The sequence below is a fragment of the Danio rerio genome, chromosome 2 (genome assembly GCF_049306965.1).
Source record: "Danio rerio strain Tuebingen ecotype United States chromosome 2, GRCz12tu, whole genome shotgun sequence".
NCBI classification, from domain to species: Eukaryota; Metazoa; Chordata; class Actinopteri; order Cypriniformes; family Danionidae; genus Danio; species Danio rerio.
In genome coordinates, this window is record NC_133177.1 from 51,482,492 (window position 1) to 51,495,522 (window position 13,031).

Sequence of the window (13,031 nt, forward strand, 5' to 3'; positions counted from 1 at the left end):
TTGCACCTCCTATGCAATACTCAAAACAAGACTATCGGACGATAAATAGACGCTGATTTCCAAATGGATTCTGTACACGCAATTTGAAGTGGAGAAAAAGTGGACACTGGGTTTTGAGTGCGTGTTTGAACAGACATAAACAAATAATAATAACAACAACAACAACAACAAAATCTAAACATGTCGATCTTGGTGGGTTTTCTTTTAAACACAACCATTGTTGTCTTAAATGAGTATAAACAGTTAGGAAAGCAATCAAATGCTTTCATTATGAATGTGTGGATTTTGACTGTGATTTAATGTGATCAAACAAAACATCTAAATGAGAGATAACTATAATGTTTAAGTTATAAAGAAAAGGTTTTTGAGATCTGATCATATAATTCAATTTATTTATAATAGCTATTTATTTTAACAGGCTAACTGTTTGCTAATGTATTTGCAGCTTTTTGAAATGTTTACTGTTTATTCTACCATTTGTAAATATTCATAAAATATAGCTGAGGACAAAAAAAGAAGGAAAGGAAGACGAAAATGAAGACATCAGGACAGAGGACTTGCAGAGGATAAATGTGTACAGCAATTGTAATTAGGCTATAGAATTTGTGCATTTCAACATGATAATAACTTGTTTTAATAATTTGTTTTTAGTTAAGTTGATCTCAATGATACTATAAATCACACTGCTTATTAGAATATAGATATAATTTAAGTAGAGATGTAGTAGATGAATATTTATCGTGATTATTATCAATATCGTTAGAGAAATACCTTTGTAATATTTTGAATTGTAATATTTTAGGATTTATAAAATACTTGATTATTTTTTTAACCTGATGATTTTTTTTTTCAGTTGGAACCTGCAAGTTTGTTATGGCAGTTAATCTGATTGTTGTAATTGTTTGTATCTAATGCCAACCTTTGTTGCTGCTACAAAAACAACTGATATAAACGATGTATAATTGTTTTTGGCCTTTTGCACATGTATGAAACCCACCTGCTGTTTTTGCTGCTGGCTCTGCTGAGGTTTCTGCTGGTTGTCGTTCTGTTTGGCACGGCGCTCCAGGAACTGCTTGGCGAAGTCCTTGGCCTGTGGAGTGTCACCCAGATAAGCTCGTACATAATCGTGCACCTCATACGGAGAGTCCACTTCCTTCAGGAACGATGCAAAAGTGGGAACTGTGATGAGAAAGGAAGACTAATGACTTTCAGAAAAACATATTGTGAATAAAACAGCTGATTGACATGACTTTAAACGCTCCAGTGTCCTTGTATTATTACTCCGTAAACAGCAGTTAGCTCGGTGAACTGATGACCTTCACGGCCAATCACAGTCATTTCTGTTGAGCATATGAACACAATGGCAAATCAGCTGTGTTTAAGAATGTGCTCAACAGCACTCAAATGTTAGGGAGACGTTTTTAAAATGGACATTTTTAAAATTTCAGTACCGACTGAACAAATTCCAGTATCGTGACAACTCTAATCTAAAAAAGAATCTAAAAAAGACTAGCAAAAGCTGCACAATGTAGCATCTTATAATTATTTTGTTTCTCCAGTTGTGCTGCATTGACAATAGAAACAGCAGAGGGAGAGAAACTTAATTACATAGTCGAAAATAATGGCAGTGCCCATGGTCCAAAATAAGTGTGTAAAAGTCGTGTTTTTTGCACCATATTTCATAAAGAGGCACAATTTACATCACATAAGTCAAACAAGTCTTAAATCCCAAGGTTTTCTTTAATTTTAAAATAGCTTTTGGCATAAAAGAAAATATCCTTTTGACCCATAAAATGTATTTTTGCCTATTCCTACAAACATAACATCCCATTCACACGGGGCGTCAGCTTCAACGCTTCCCATTCACTTTGAGAGGATGACGTCATGCGTTGCCGAACTGCAATGTGGATCCGTTGGCACTATTTTAGAGGCGTTGCTCGTTGCAAAAGTTGGGACTTGCTCAACTTTTCAAGCGCCAACAGAAGCGTCAGCAAATCAGATTGCTGTATGCAAATACACCAGCTCAGACGGTGACTAATTTCATTGACTGACGCTGCTATGACGATCGCATCGGCCCCAACTACAGACACGCCCTCTGTCAAGCGTTGACGCTGAAGCCCCGTGTGAATGGGGCGTAAGACTTCCTTTGATGCTCCAGGGTCCCATTTCCAGGGTTCCCACTCTTTCACAAACAGCAGATTCAAGGACTTTCAAGAACTTTTAGAAACACCATTATTTTCAAATGAATACCTTTTTTAAATTCCCTCGGAATATGTAGCACCATGAAAGTCCTTATTGTACTTAATTCACATAGATTTAATATTTATATTAAAAAGCCAGAGTAATGATGATGTTCTGAAATTTTCAAAAATGCTGACCATTTAAAATAGTCAAGTGCAAGGAATTTTAGTAAAATGTGTTAAATTCATTACTGGTAATTTTCAAATGTGGTTTATGAATCAGATAAAATGTACATTACTTGTCAATAGTTATTGTACAAGATTTAAACTTAAGAGTTTTAAATGAAGAATATTCATTTTTTAATTCTGTTTTTCTTTAAACATAGCCAAGAACCAATAACCAAGATCTAGCCTCACCATCGAGGTTATTGGCTGTGTTGAGAGTGTGCAGGGTCTGTTCACACCACTGCATAAAGCCGTCCTGGTTCTTATTGGCTCCCTGGAACAGTTTCAGTAGCTTCTCCTCCTCTTCCACCTTTTTACTGGCTTTACCGCTGCTGCTATTACTGCAACACACAGGTCACCAAATAACATTGATTTGTTTTTATATTTTTGATATGAGCTTTTAGAGCAGCATGGACATTAACGTGTGACAGTGGTTTACCTGAGGTTAGCGTTGCCCTTGTTTTTCGGAGTGTGGCTCTTGCGAGTGGTTTGAGGTGGAGCGGCCTCCTTTACTGCTTCATCCCAGAAGCCAATATTAGAGTTCTGCGTGTCGCCCCATACACTGCTGTCCATCATCCAGTTTGAGCTCACATTATTGACAGAACCCCAAACTGACGTATTGATGGCCTATAAGAAACAATACACTTTATTGAACATGTATTATACACATAAACATAATTTTGGAAGGACACTATAGACCTTTTTGAGGGATGTAATCGAAAACAATGGTCCCAACGTACTTCCTGTTTTACATTTTCAATTTCTATAGCTTCTAAGAATCCAAAAAGAGCCACATATTGATAAATAATGTTATTATAACTGGTTTAACATTAAGTTATAACTGAATTGCTTCTTGTTACATGTTATGATATAGTATGATATGGTCCATATACTGTATAACTACAGGTCAACTATGTTTATATACCATTCAACCTAAACACAACTCCTTAACTTTTCTAATTTGGACTGCAATGTTGTAATAATGTGCACCTTTTCGTAAAGCTGCTTTGAAATGAAAATTACTGGTATGAACACGACACAAATAAACCTTAATAGATGGAAAAAGATAGGTTATGCAATTACTGAAAATAAACAAATCAGAAACATAATGCAATCCTAAGTGATGTATTGGGATTTGATTTTGCTATGGTCAAGCTTTATTCTTACAGTGCGTTCACACAAGGCGGTGAGAGTGTCAAAGTAGCCAGAAGTCATTCCTTTTCAATAGAAGCCAGCGACAAGAATCGGTGCGCCGTGGCTTCGGGGAACGTTGAAATCAAGTCAACTTTATGAAAATGAGCTATGACACAGTTCAGCGGGAAGCAATCAAAATATAATTTTTTTTTCAACAAAAATTTTTTTTTCAACAAAAAAAAAAAAAAAAAAAAAAAAAAAAAAACCTACTAACACTTCCCTTCTTAGACTTTACAGACCTGAAACTTGTCTTTAGTACTTATTCATTGTTGCTCTTGGTTGTGTAAATTGCTTCCTTGTCCTCATTTGTAAGTCGCTTTGGATAAAAGCGTCTGCTAAATGACTAAATGTAAATGTAAATATAGATGTAGATTCCAGAGAACAGTGCTGTAAACTTTGGTTCCGATCACAGTTGTTCCCATGGGTTTGATTATTGCGGTCATCGTATTTCCAATTATTTATGATGTTTTCTTACTCGTTACTGGCGAGTTGATGTCCATTAATGTTTTTTTTTTTTTTTTTTAGAGGAAATCTCATGCTAACTAGAAGGACAATACAAACCAGTAACGGTATTGCTGCTTCAGAATATTTCAGACATATGGACACATATTGGATAAGTGGAGCAAAGCCACACCACATGCAACAACTTGATCTACCATGGTTAAATGAATTTATGAAAAAAAAAAAAAACATGCAATATTTTCATGCTAGAAAGCATGCTTTTAATGCAGGAATACAAGTAATTTGCTGCGACGGCCCCTTTAAATACGAGATCAATGTAGCAAATTGACAGAGCTCTTGCTGTCAAAGCTGAAGGCAGACAGAGTTGTCTCCAGGGTGGCCAGAGAGAACTTTGACGCTCACGCTGCTTTCAGTGTGAACGCACAGTTATTTGTGGATTTGTGTATGCTTGCTTTTCTCGTATTGATGTTTTGTTGATTACGTTTGTGTTAATTTGTTTAAATCATTTTACATTTTTGTTTTCCTCATCATTACTTTAAGGCTGATTTATACTTTTGCCTGGAGCCACGTCATGGAACGTCAAGTGGAACTCACTGTAAAATCAGACGATAAACATAGTTTCCAAGAAGTTTCCAGAACTACATATCATTAATATCGTTAAAAAATTAACTAATAATTTTTATGAATTGTTTTAATGATTATAAAGATTTTTATAACCATTCAAGATGTTTTTTTAAATCAAACTTTGAGGAATAACTTGTTTTTGTTCATATTTCGGACAGTCTATTAAAGTTTATTAAAATATAAATGACAATAGAACATGGGTTGCTCTTCAAACTGATTTTTTTTATTATGGCAAGAAGTAAAAAAAAAAGTACACATTAAAATATACAGACGTTTTTTTTTTTTTTTTAGTTAGGTTCAAATATTCTTTTCCAGTTATTAAATAGATAATTTGTTAATTCATTTTAGTTTTGTAACTATTAAATAGTTTTAAAAGGTAAAATTGTAATATATACACATCAGTGAAAAACCTATGAATGGTGAAAAAACATTCTGGATCTCCACTTTTGCCATGGCCTCTCTTTTTGTTTGATCCCCCAAACTGATCCTCAAAGTTTTCCAAAACTTTTTTACAAAAACTTTGACTATTGCAATTTCTAGCCAAATGATTGGCCATCTGGTTATCCCTATGATCACGCTTGGACGGATCAAAAAGATGTCTGTACAGACGTACCTGTTACAGACAAAATCTCTTCAAAGTGTTTCATATTTAACTCGAATCAAATAATGCGGCACACTGTTCGCTCGAGTCTCAAAAAACTTTGTGTGCTCCTCCAGCTGAACTCATGTCACGCACACCCAAAGCAAACCTCCGCAAACACCTGATGATGTCACAATCGCTGTGCACACAAGCAAACTAGCGGACGCATAAGAGTATAAACCAGCCTTTAGACTACAATCGGTAACATTGGCGCCATTTTAACTTGCATTATAATTACTAAATACTCATTGTAAGAAACTAATCCTAAACTAAAACATTATGCATAAACTAAATTAAAATGAAAATCCAGCAAGTGGCGCCTACAACAGGAAAAATAACAGCATTTCCCTGGTTACGGCAGTAAACAAAGCAGCATGATGTCAAATCTAGCAGGATTTTATCAATTTCATGAACTAAACAGCTTTTCAGTATTCACAGTTTATATTCAGGCAAACTTTAGTATATTCATAGAAATATGAATGTAAAATAGCATTTAAGACTTTTTAAGGGCCTTAAAATTGGCGCAACTAAATCGACTTTTCAACTTTTTAAACTTTAAGAGCTCTGTTTAATGATTCGTTCTCTCCATTGTCACTACTTTAACTTATACGTGAGCTTCTATATCTCTAAAAAATAAAAACACTACTAGCCTTGTGTCTGTTTTAATGCTACCTAGCCCCTACCCAAATGAGTATTTTATTTTGGGGTTTGTGCTGAGATGAAACTGTCTCATCTTGATCAGGAAATTCTAACAATAAACAGTTTTGGTGGTCTTTGATGTGGTGGCAGATCACTGTATAGATATCTCAGTACGTGTAGCAGTGAACATGATCACTGCTTCCTCTGTAAGGCCAGTTAGAGTACTAAATAAACTAACATCACACATCTCATTACATCTTTAAGCGTTCCAACACAAAAATATCCTCAGTAAAACAGTTTGTGAACAAAACTCAGGACAGGAGAAAGTCACTGTTTAAGGAAAAACTGTTTTACAATTAGCTATTATATCGTGCAACAATGCAACTTTTTCAATATCAAAGCTTGACTGGTTTTTCTACCTAAAAATGTAAATCTTCTTAAAGAGATAGTTCACCTAAAAAAGAAAAATACCTCATTGTTTACTGCTCCTCATGTGGTTTTAAACCTTTATGAATTTCTCTTTTCTGTTGAACACAAAAGATATTTTGAAGAACAGTGGTTGCTAAACCACAATCTACTTCAGTAGTAGAAAAACAAATACTATAAAGTCGATGGGAAACCCAGCGTCATTTTTTTAAAATATCTTCTTTTGTGTTCAACAGAACAAATAAACTCAAATAGTTTAAAAAGTGAAGGGCAAATGAAGTACATGAAGTCAATTTAGAATGAGTGAACAGTCCACAGGAACATTTGTTGTATATTATTGTGGTCAAAATTATACATCAACATTTTATTAAAGTCAAAATTACATTTATTTATTTTATTTCTAGAAATCATTTGAATATTAATTCATCTTCCCAGAAGACATTTTAGATTTTGAATCCAATTTAAATAATTGGATTGGAATAATAATAATAAGGTGATTTTATTAGTATTTTGAACCATCTAACTCCAGATTAGCTGTATTTTATCCACTCCTAACAAACCATAGACCAATAGAAAGTAGGGCTGGGCGATCAAATCTATATCAATATTTATTGACCGAACACCATTGTCAATAACAATAAAAAAAAATTTAAAAAAAGATTGTGTATGTAGCTATAGTTTATTAAAACTGCTAAGTGCACGTCTTGGAAGCAATGCCAATAAGCTTAGGGTGTAAGTTTGTCATTTCCAAAGGAGGCATGTTGTGCAAGCGGCGAGCACATGTCGTGAACCGCACACATTTTCCAGCCGCACCTAGGTGAAAACATCTTAACTTTTCCGAATGCCATGAGGGCACCGCAATTTAACCGATCTGCTCCACACTTTGTACAGAATAAACACATTTTAGTAATAACGGCAGGCTAATTACCTTTGACAAACACAGCAGCGGTTTTTACTTTTCTTCATAAACTTGTATCGAAACCACAGCAATTGTTTGTTCATTTGTCATCCTCTGAGAAAATGTTTCATGATTGTCTAGTTATGAGACGCCAGGGGAGCGAGAGCGCAAAGCTCATTGTAAATGGTCAAGGAATTCAGGCACATGCTCTTGTTACTTCAGGTCAGAATAACAACACATGCAAAAATGAGTGCCATGGCTAGCAGCAGTAAAGAAATTGTAAATAAAAACGATGCAAGGATGTCGGCAGAATGGCTTTTTGGTTTCTTTTCTTGTGCATCCCAGCCACTAGCTCTGCCATCTGAACGTTTTTTAGCATAGAGGTAATGTAGTCAACTTCATTATACTCATATATTCATAATACAACTTCAGAATTGGTAATGTTGCAATATGTATTTGAATAATGATAGTTAGTTCTTTTACTTGAAAGCTCAGATTTGATAGTCATAATTTGTTTTGTTTACAGAGTTTGAGGTTTACTGTAACATTATTATTCACACTTTACAGATGTTGACCTACCTTCACCATTGCACACACTTTGTAACATTTTATTTATCAAGTTTAAGAGTCTCTAACATATATGTTTTATTTTATTTTTGGAGATCAGATATTTTATTTAAATATTTTTGCTTTTGACTATTTAAACTATTTGCCTGAGTAATGTTGAATAAAGCGGTTGAAAAAAAATCCTAATATTCCTAAATGTGTTGTTAAAAATATTCAATTATTATCTATATTAATCTAAATTTTAAAACAAAATGACTATTTATGACTGGACATGTGGTCCAGGGTCACTATTAAGACTTGTACTTGACCATTTAAGATCTTTTCCTAGAATATTTAAAACTCTGGCATGACATTTTCTAGAGTTTTTTCTAGAGTCTTTACTAGCATTTTGAGTGTACATCGATGCAGGCTTGATCAGAGGATGTGTAAGTCACTCACCGCCCGGTTCTGTGTGCGATTTTGCTGGGTGATGGTTGAATGTTGCTGAGGCTGAGGCTGTGGAGGTGGTGGTTGTTGTTGCTGCTGCTGCTGCTGTTGTTGTTGTTGTTGCTGCTGCTGCTGATCTTTCCGCTGCTTCATCTGCTGTGCTTCCTCTCTCTGGATCTCCAACAGGGATTTAGTGGCCATGGGCTGCTTAGCCACACTGCCCCAGCCAGGGAGCTTGGTCTGAGGCTGCTGCTGCTGGACCCGCTGGAGCTCCTGCTGCTGACGTCTCTGCTGCAGAAACAATCAACAGATAAAGGAAAAGTTAGATCTGTGTTATGAAAAGATATAAAAAATATTTATAACATTAAAATACATCAATAACAATAAACAACACATTAAACAAGATTAAAAAAATCTAAACCAGTTTAGGATTTACTTTTGATTAAAAAAAAAATAAAATTCACATTTGAAATTTATTCAAAGTCTATCCAGATAAAAATTCTTGTCTGACAACATAAAAATAGGTCTAGTGAGTCTAGTGTGTCCAATACGGTATCTGGGATAAACAATTTGGACATGTTTGGAGTTAAAAAAACAGCATGATTTTCATGAATCAGGCATTATGAGTCCTGCAAATGCATAGAGACTCCCGGAAATTCCGGGAGACTTGGGATGTCTGAATATCATGTTTAACAACTATAGTGAGACACGATCCAGCGGTACATCCTTGATAAACTGTCCGACGTGTTACTGCTCTCTGGAGCTCAGACGAGCGCATGACAGTGTGCGGCTGTATGTGTGTGGTCACATGATGTGCGTTTTCAGTGGACAGAGAGCTGTGCAGAAATGCTAGGTAAAACACGGTGTGGATGTGGATCATTTTCATTCTAAAATGCCATTTTAACACTAAGACGTATTAGTGTAAACAGGGCCCAAGCGTGTAATTTCACGAGCCGGTTTGCGACGGGGGCGGGAAAGAGGATCGGCGATGCCGGCTCAGCATCGTGCTATCTATTGACCATCGGCGATGGACGATGGCATCATCTATCGGCCCAGCCCTAGTCTGAAGGTGGGATTTTGAGCTCTATTTCTTCCTTTAAGAGCCATTTTTGCAACTTCATTTCAACTTGTTCGTTTTCAAAAAGGACAACAGGTCCTAGAAACCAGCAGAAAACTATATGATACGAAGTTTGTCAGTAATTCATACACTGTATTAAAAGTGTCAATAATAACAGTAGTAAGATGCTCCATTTTAACGTTGTCACAATGCTGAAATTCAATACCAATGATACTGAAATGTTAAAAACGTCAATATCTTGCGAACATTTGAGCGCTGTTAAGCACATTCTTAAACAGTGCTGATTTGCCATTGTGTTCACATGCTCAACAGAAATGACTGATTGGCTGTGAAGTTCGTCAGTTCACAGAACTCACTGCTGTTTACTGCATGTAACCACAGATACAGGGACACTGCATTTTAAAGCTGCGATTCATCAGCAGATCGCTCTTAGGTCAGCTTATAGACAAACCAGCTGATCGAAGTGTCTTTATAACGCTCCAGTGTCCCTGTATCTGTTTTTACACTCAGTAAACAGTGGTGAATTCTGTGAACTGATGACCTTCATCGCCAATCAGTCATTTCTGTTGAGCCCGTTAACACAATGGCAAATCAGCGATGTTCAAGTACATACTCAACAGCGCTCAAATGTTCGTGGGAAATGGATGCTTTTGAAATTTCAGTACAGATTGCTATCGAATTCCAGTATCGTAACAAGCCTACTCCATTTTCGTTGTTGTGATTACTTTTCATGGTTTGTGGCTTTTGTTTGGTTTGTTCAGCTTGAATCAATGATTTGTTTGATTATTGACACTCATTGCAAGATGCATTATGTACACATTACATATGACGACAACTTTAAATGTCAAGAAGAGATTATCCAAAACTTAAAATGTCATATCAAAAGATTAAATATGATTTTTCAGTTTGATCTATGATAAATAACTTGAATATCTTCCTGAGATGAATAAAAAACAAAAAAACAAAAAAAAAACATCTGCTTGAGTTGATGAAGAGGAATGTTTTTTATACCTCTTCTCGAGTCTGTCGTTCTCTCTCCTCCTCCAGTTTCTGGATCTCAGCGAGCGAAAGAGCATTTTGAGACTGTGAGAGACTGTTTGCTGTGGTCGACTGCTGACCCCACTTTGAGGATGAAGGTAGCTGAGAACATACAGGGGGGAAAATATCAAACACAATCAGTCCACATATTTAGGTAATGTACCAGCTATTCTTCACGTTCTCTTATGTAAAATAATCAGGTCTGTGATAAAGTGCAAAAAAGTAAAGCTGGTTATTCAATGACTATACAACAATAATCATCATCATCAAATTGCAGTTGTTAATATGCAGTAGAAAGTTTATTTATTGCATATTTTATTTATAAACCTAAAATCTCACATTTATTTAAATAAAATCATTTATATAAATGTAAATAATATTCTGAGTACTATGCAAAAAATACTAGCACTATGCCGGCGCCAATAGCTTAGTGCCGGGGTGTCCAAACTCAGTCCTGGAGGCCGGTGTCCTGCTGAGTTTAGCTCCAACTTGCTTCAACACACTTGCCTTTAGTGTCTAGTATATCTAGTAAGAGCTTGATTAGCTGGATCAGATATGTTTGATTAGGATTGGAGCTAAACTATTCAGGACTGAGCTTGGACACCCCTGGCCTAGTGGTTAGTGTGTCGGCACATAGCACCGTGGTGCTCACGGTGACCAGAGTTCAATTCTCGGCTCTAGGTCCTTTGTCTATCCTCCCCCTCTGCTCCACACACTTTCCTTTCTGTAAAACCTCTACTGTCCTATACCAATATAAATAAAAATCCCTGAAAAACGAGCATGATATAACAGTTTGATTAATAATTTCAGGCGAATAATTAAAATACTTAAAACTATTATAAACATATTAAACCATACATGTATTAAACTATAAAACACAACATCATACTCACAACAAGGTTCCCACTCTTTCATAAATAGTCGATTCAAGGACTTAAAGCACTGTTAATTTGAAATCAAGCCCTATTGTAATTCACATCCCAGCATATGCAGTGCCATGGAAGTCCTAAGTGTATATTTCACTTTCAGTATTTACATTAAGTGTCAGTGTAATGATTTTTGAATGTCATTTTCCAAAAAATTAATAAAACATAAAAAATAAAAGACAGATGCATTAAACGGTAGTTCATAAAACTAAGCTATCATCAAAAATGGTAATATTCAAATGTGGTTTCTGAAATATTTATAAAATGTGCATTATTATTATTTTGAATCTGCAAGATATGCATTTTCCAATTTAATAACCATAATAAGCTTCCTGTTACAGTCTCCTCTTCAAAATAAGATCAAAGGTTTAATTTGATTTAATATAGAGTTTGACTATTAGGTGTATATTTGACTTTCACCGAATTGTGTATATTTTGTTATTAATATTGTTTACATTATTATTTTATCGTTATTGCTATAATTTAATTTGTGCTTAGTTACTTTCTATATTGTTTAAAAAAATTAATAATTGGCAGTAAAATAATGTATGCCTTTATAAGCTGAAATACTGTATTGGTTACACTGCTAAACTAAATAAAAATCTAAAATATTTTTTAATGTTCATTATTTGTCATATTTCTTGTACAAGATTTTAATTTAAGATTGCGGAATTAAGAATTTTTATTTTTTTTCATTCTGTTTTTGACAGCAGCATGACATCTGTTGAAATAACACTAAAATCTAATTTGATTTAAAATTTAATTCAAGCATTTTAAGCACCTGTTTTTAAGTGCTTTCAAGGCCTTGAATCCAGTCATGTCATAAAGCAGAGTAAAAAACAAATATTAAAGAGCTCTCATTTTGGTAATTTAAAAAGGTAGACTTATAATGTACTCTCCTTAATGGAAAACAGTTTAACAAGAAACCGATAAAGAAACGAGAAAGATTTTGTACTAAAGTCCATCTAAAGATGGAATCTAATAAAATAAATAATTATTATTAGGCTACAAGATGACATGGCAAGTAAATATATGGTGTGCAGGATGTTCACCTTCATTTGTGCGAGCTGCTGTTGTTGCTGCTGCTGCTGGAGTCGTCGGAGTGCCTCCTGTTGCTGCTGTCTCTGTCTCTGCAGCTCCTGCTGTCTCTGCGCCTCCTGCTCTCTCTTCTTCTGCTCCTCCTGCTGTTGTCTGAGCAGTGCTGCTGCAGCGGCTGCAGCCTCCTCCTCCAGCCTCTTCTCTTCCTCACGCCGCCTCTGAGCTTCCAGTTCTTCCTGCTTCCTCCGCTCCTCTTCCTGCTGAATTTAATAACATTAATTTAAAAAAATTAAATGCTGCCAATTGTATGAAAAACTATGGTTATTAATGACACAAAGTATAATGAAAATATTATTAATAAAGCCATTGTTTTGCTTTCAAATAAAACACTTTATGGCCGCATTTACACTGCACTGTTCGAGTGACTCAATTCTGATTTTTTTCTCCCATGTGGCGCAGATCGGATAAGGCCCATGTACATGTAAGCAGGAACAAATCACATGGATTCCGATTAACTCAAATCATATTCAGACCTTGTTCATATGTGGAAATTTATCTAATATGAATCAGATCTGTGTTCTCGTGTCTGCTTTGTAAGCAGGTAGATCGGATTTCTACCTGTCAATGTGAGTCGAGCGTCATTAAAAACCATAGTGAATGACGTCAAGTC

The 13,031-nt window shown here is 35.3% G+C and overlaps 1 protein-coding gene across 7 annotated transcripts in view; it reads right to left on the minus strand.

Moving 5' to 3' along the window:
- Positions 1 to 13,031, minus strand: part of gigyf2 (GRB10 interacting GYF protein 2) — a 51,959-nt gene that overhangs the window by 4,878 nt on the left and 34,050 nt on the right. For 4 of the 7 annotated variants that reach the window (XR_012388179.1, XR_012388174.1, XM_017358654.4 and 1 more), the window contains 6 exon segments: positions 12,376 to 12,621; positions 10,371 to 10,499; positions 8,294 to 8,572; positions 2,845 to 3,032; positions 2,598 to 2,746; positions 998 to 1,179 (listed from right to left, as the gene is read on the minus strand). Coding sequence is in view for 4 of the 7 variants with exons in the window: in XM_017358654.4 (XP_017214143.2) it covers positions 998 to 1,179; positions 2,598 to 2,746; positions 2,845 to 3,032; positions 8,294 to 8,572; positions 10,371 to 10,499; positions 12,376 to 12,621 (1,173 nt within the window). In the remaining 3 variants the exon portion in view is untranslated. 7 annotated transcript variants of the gene reach the window in all.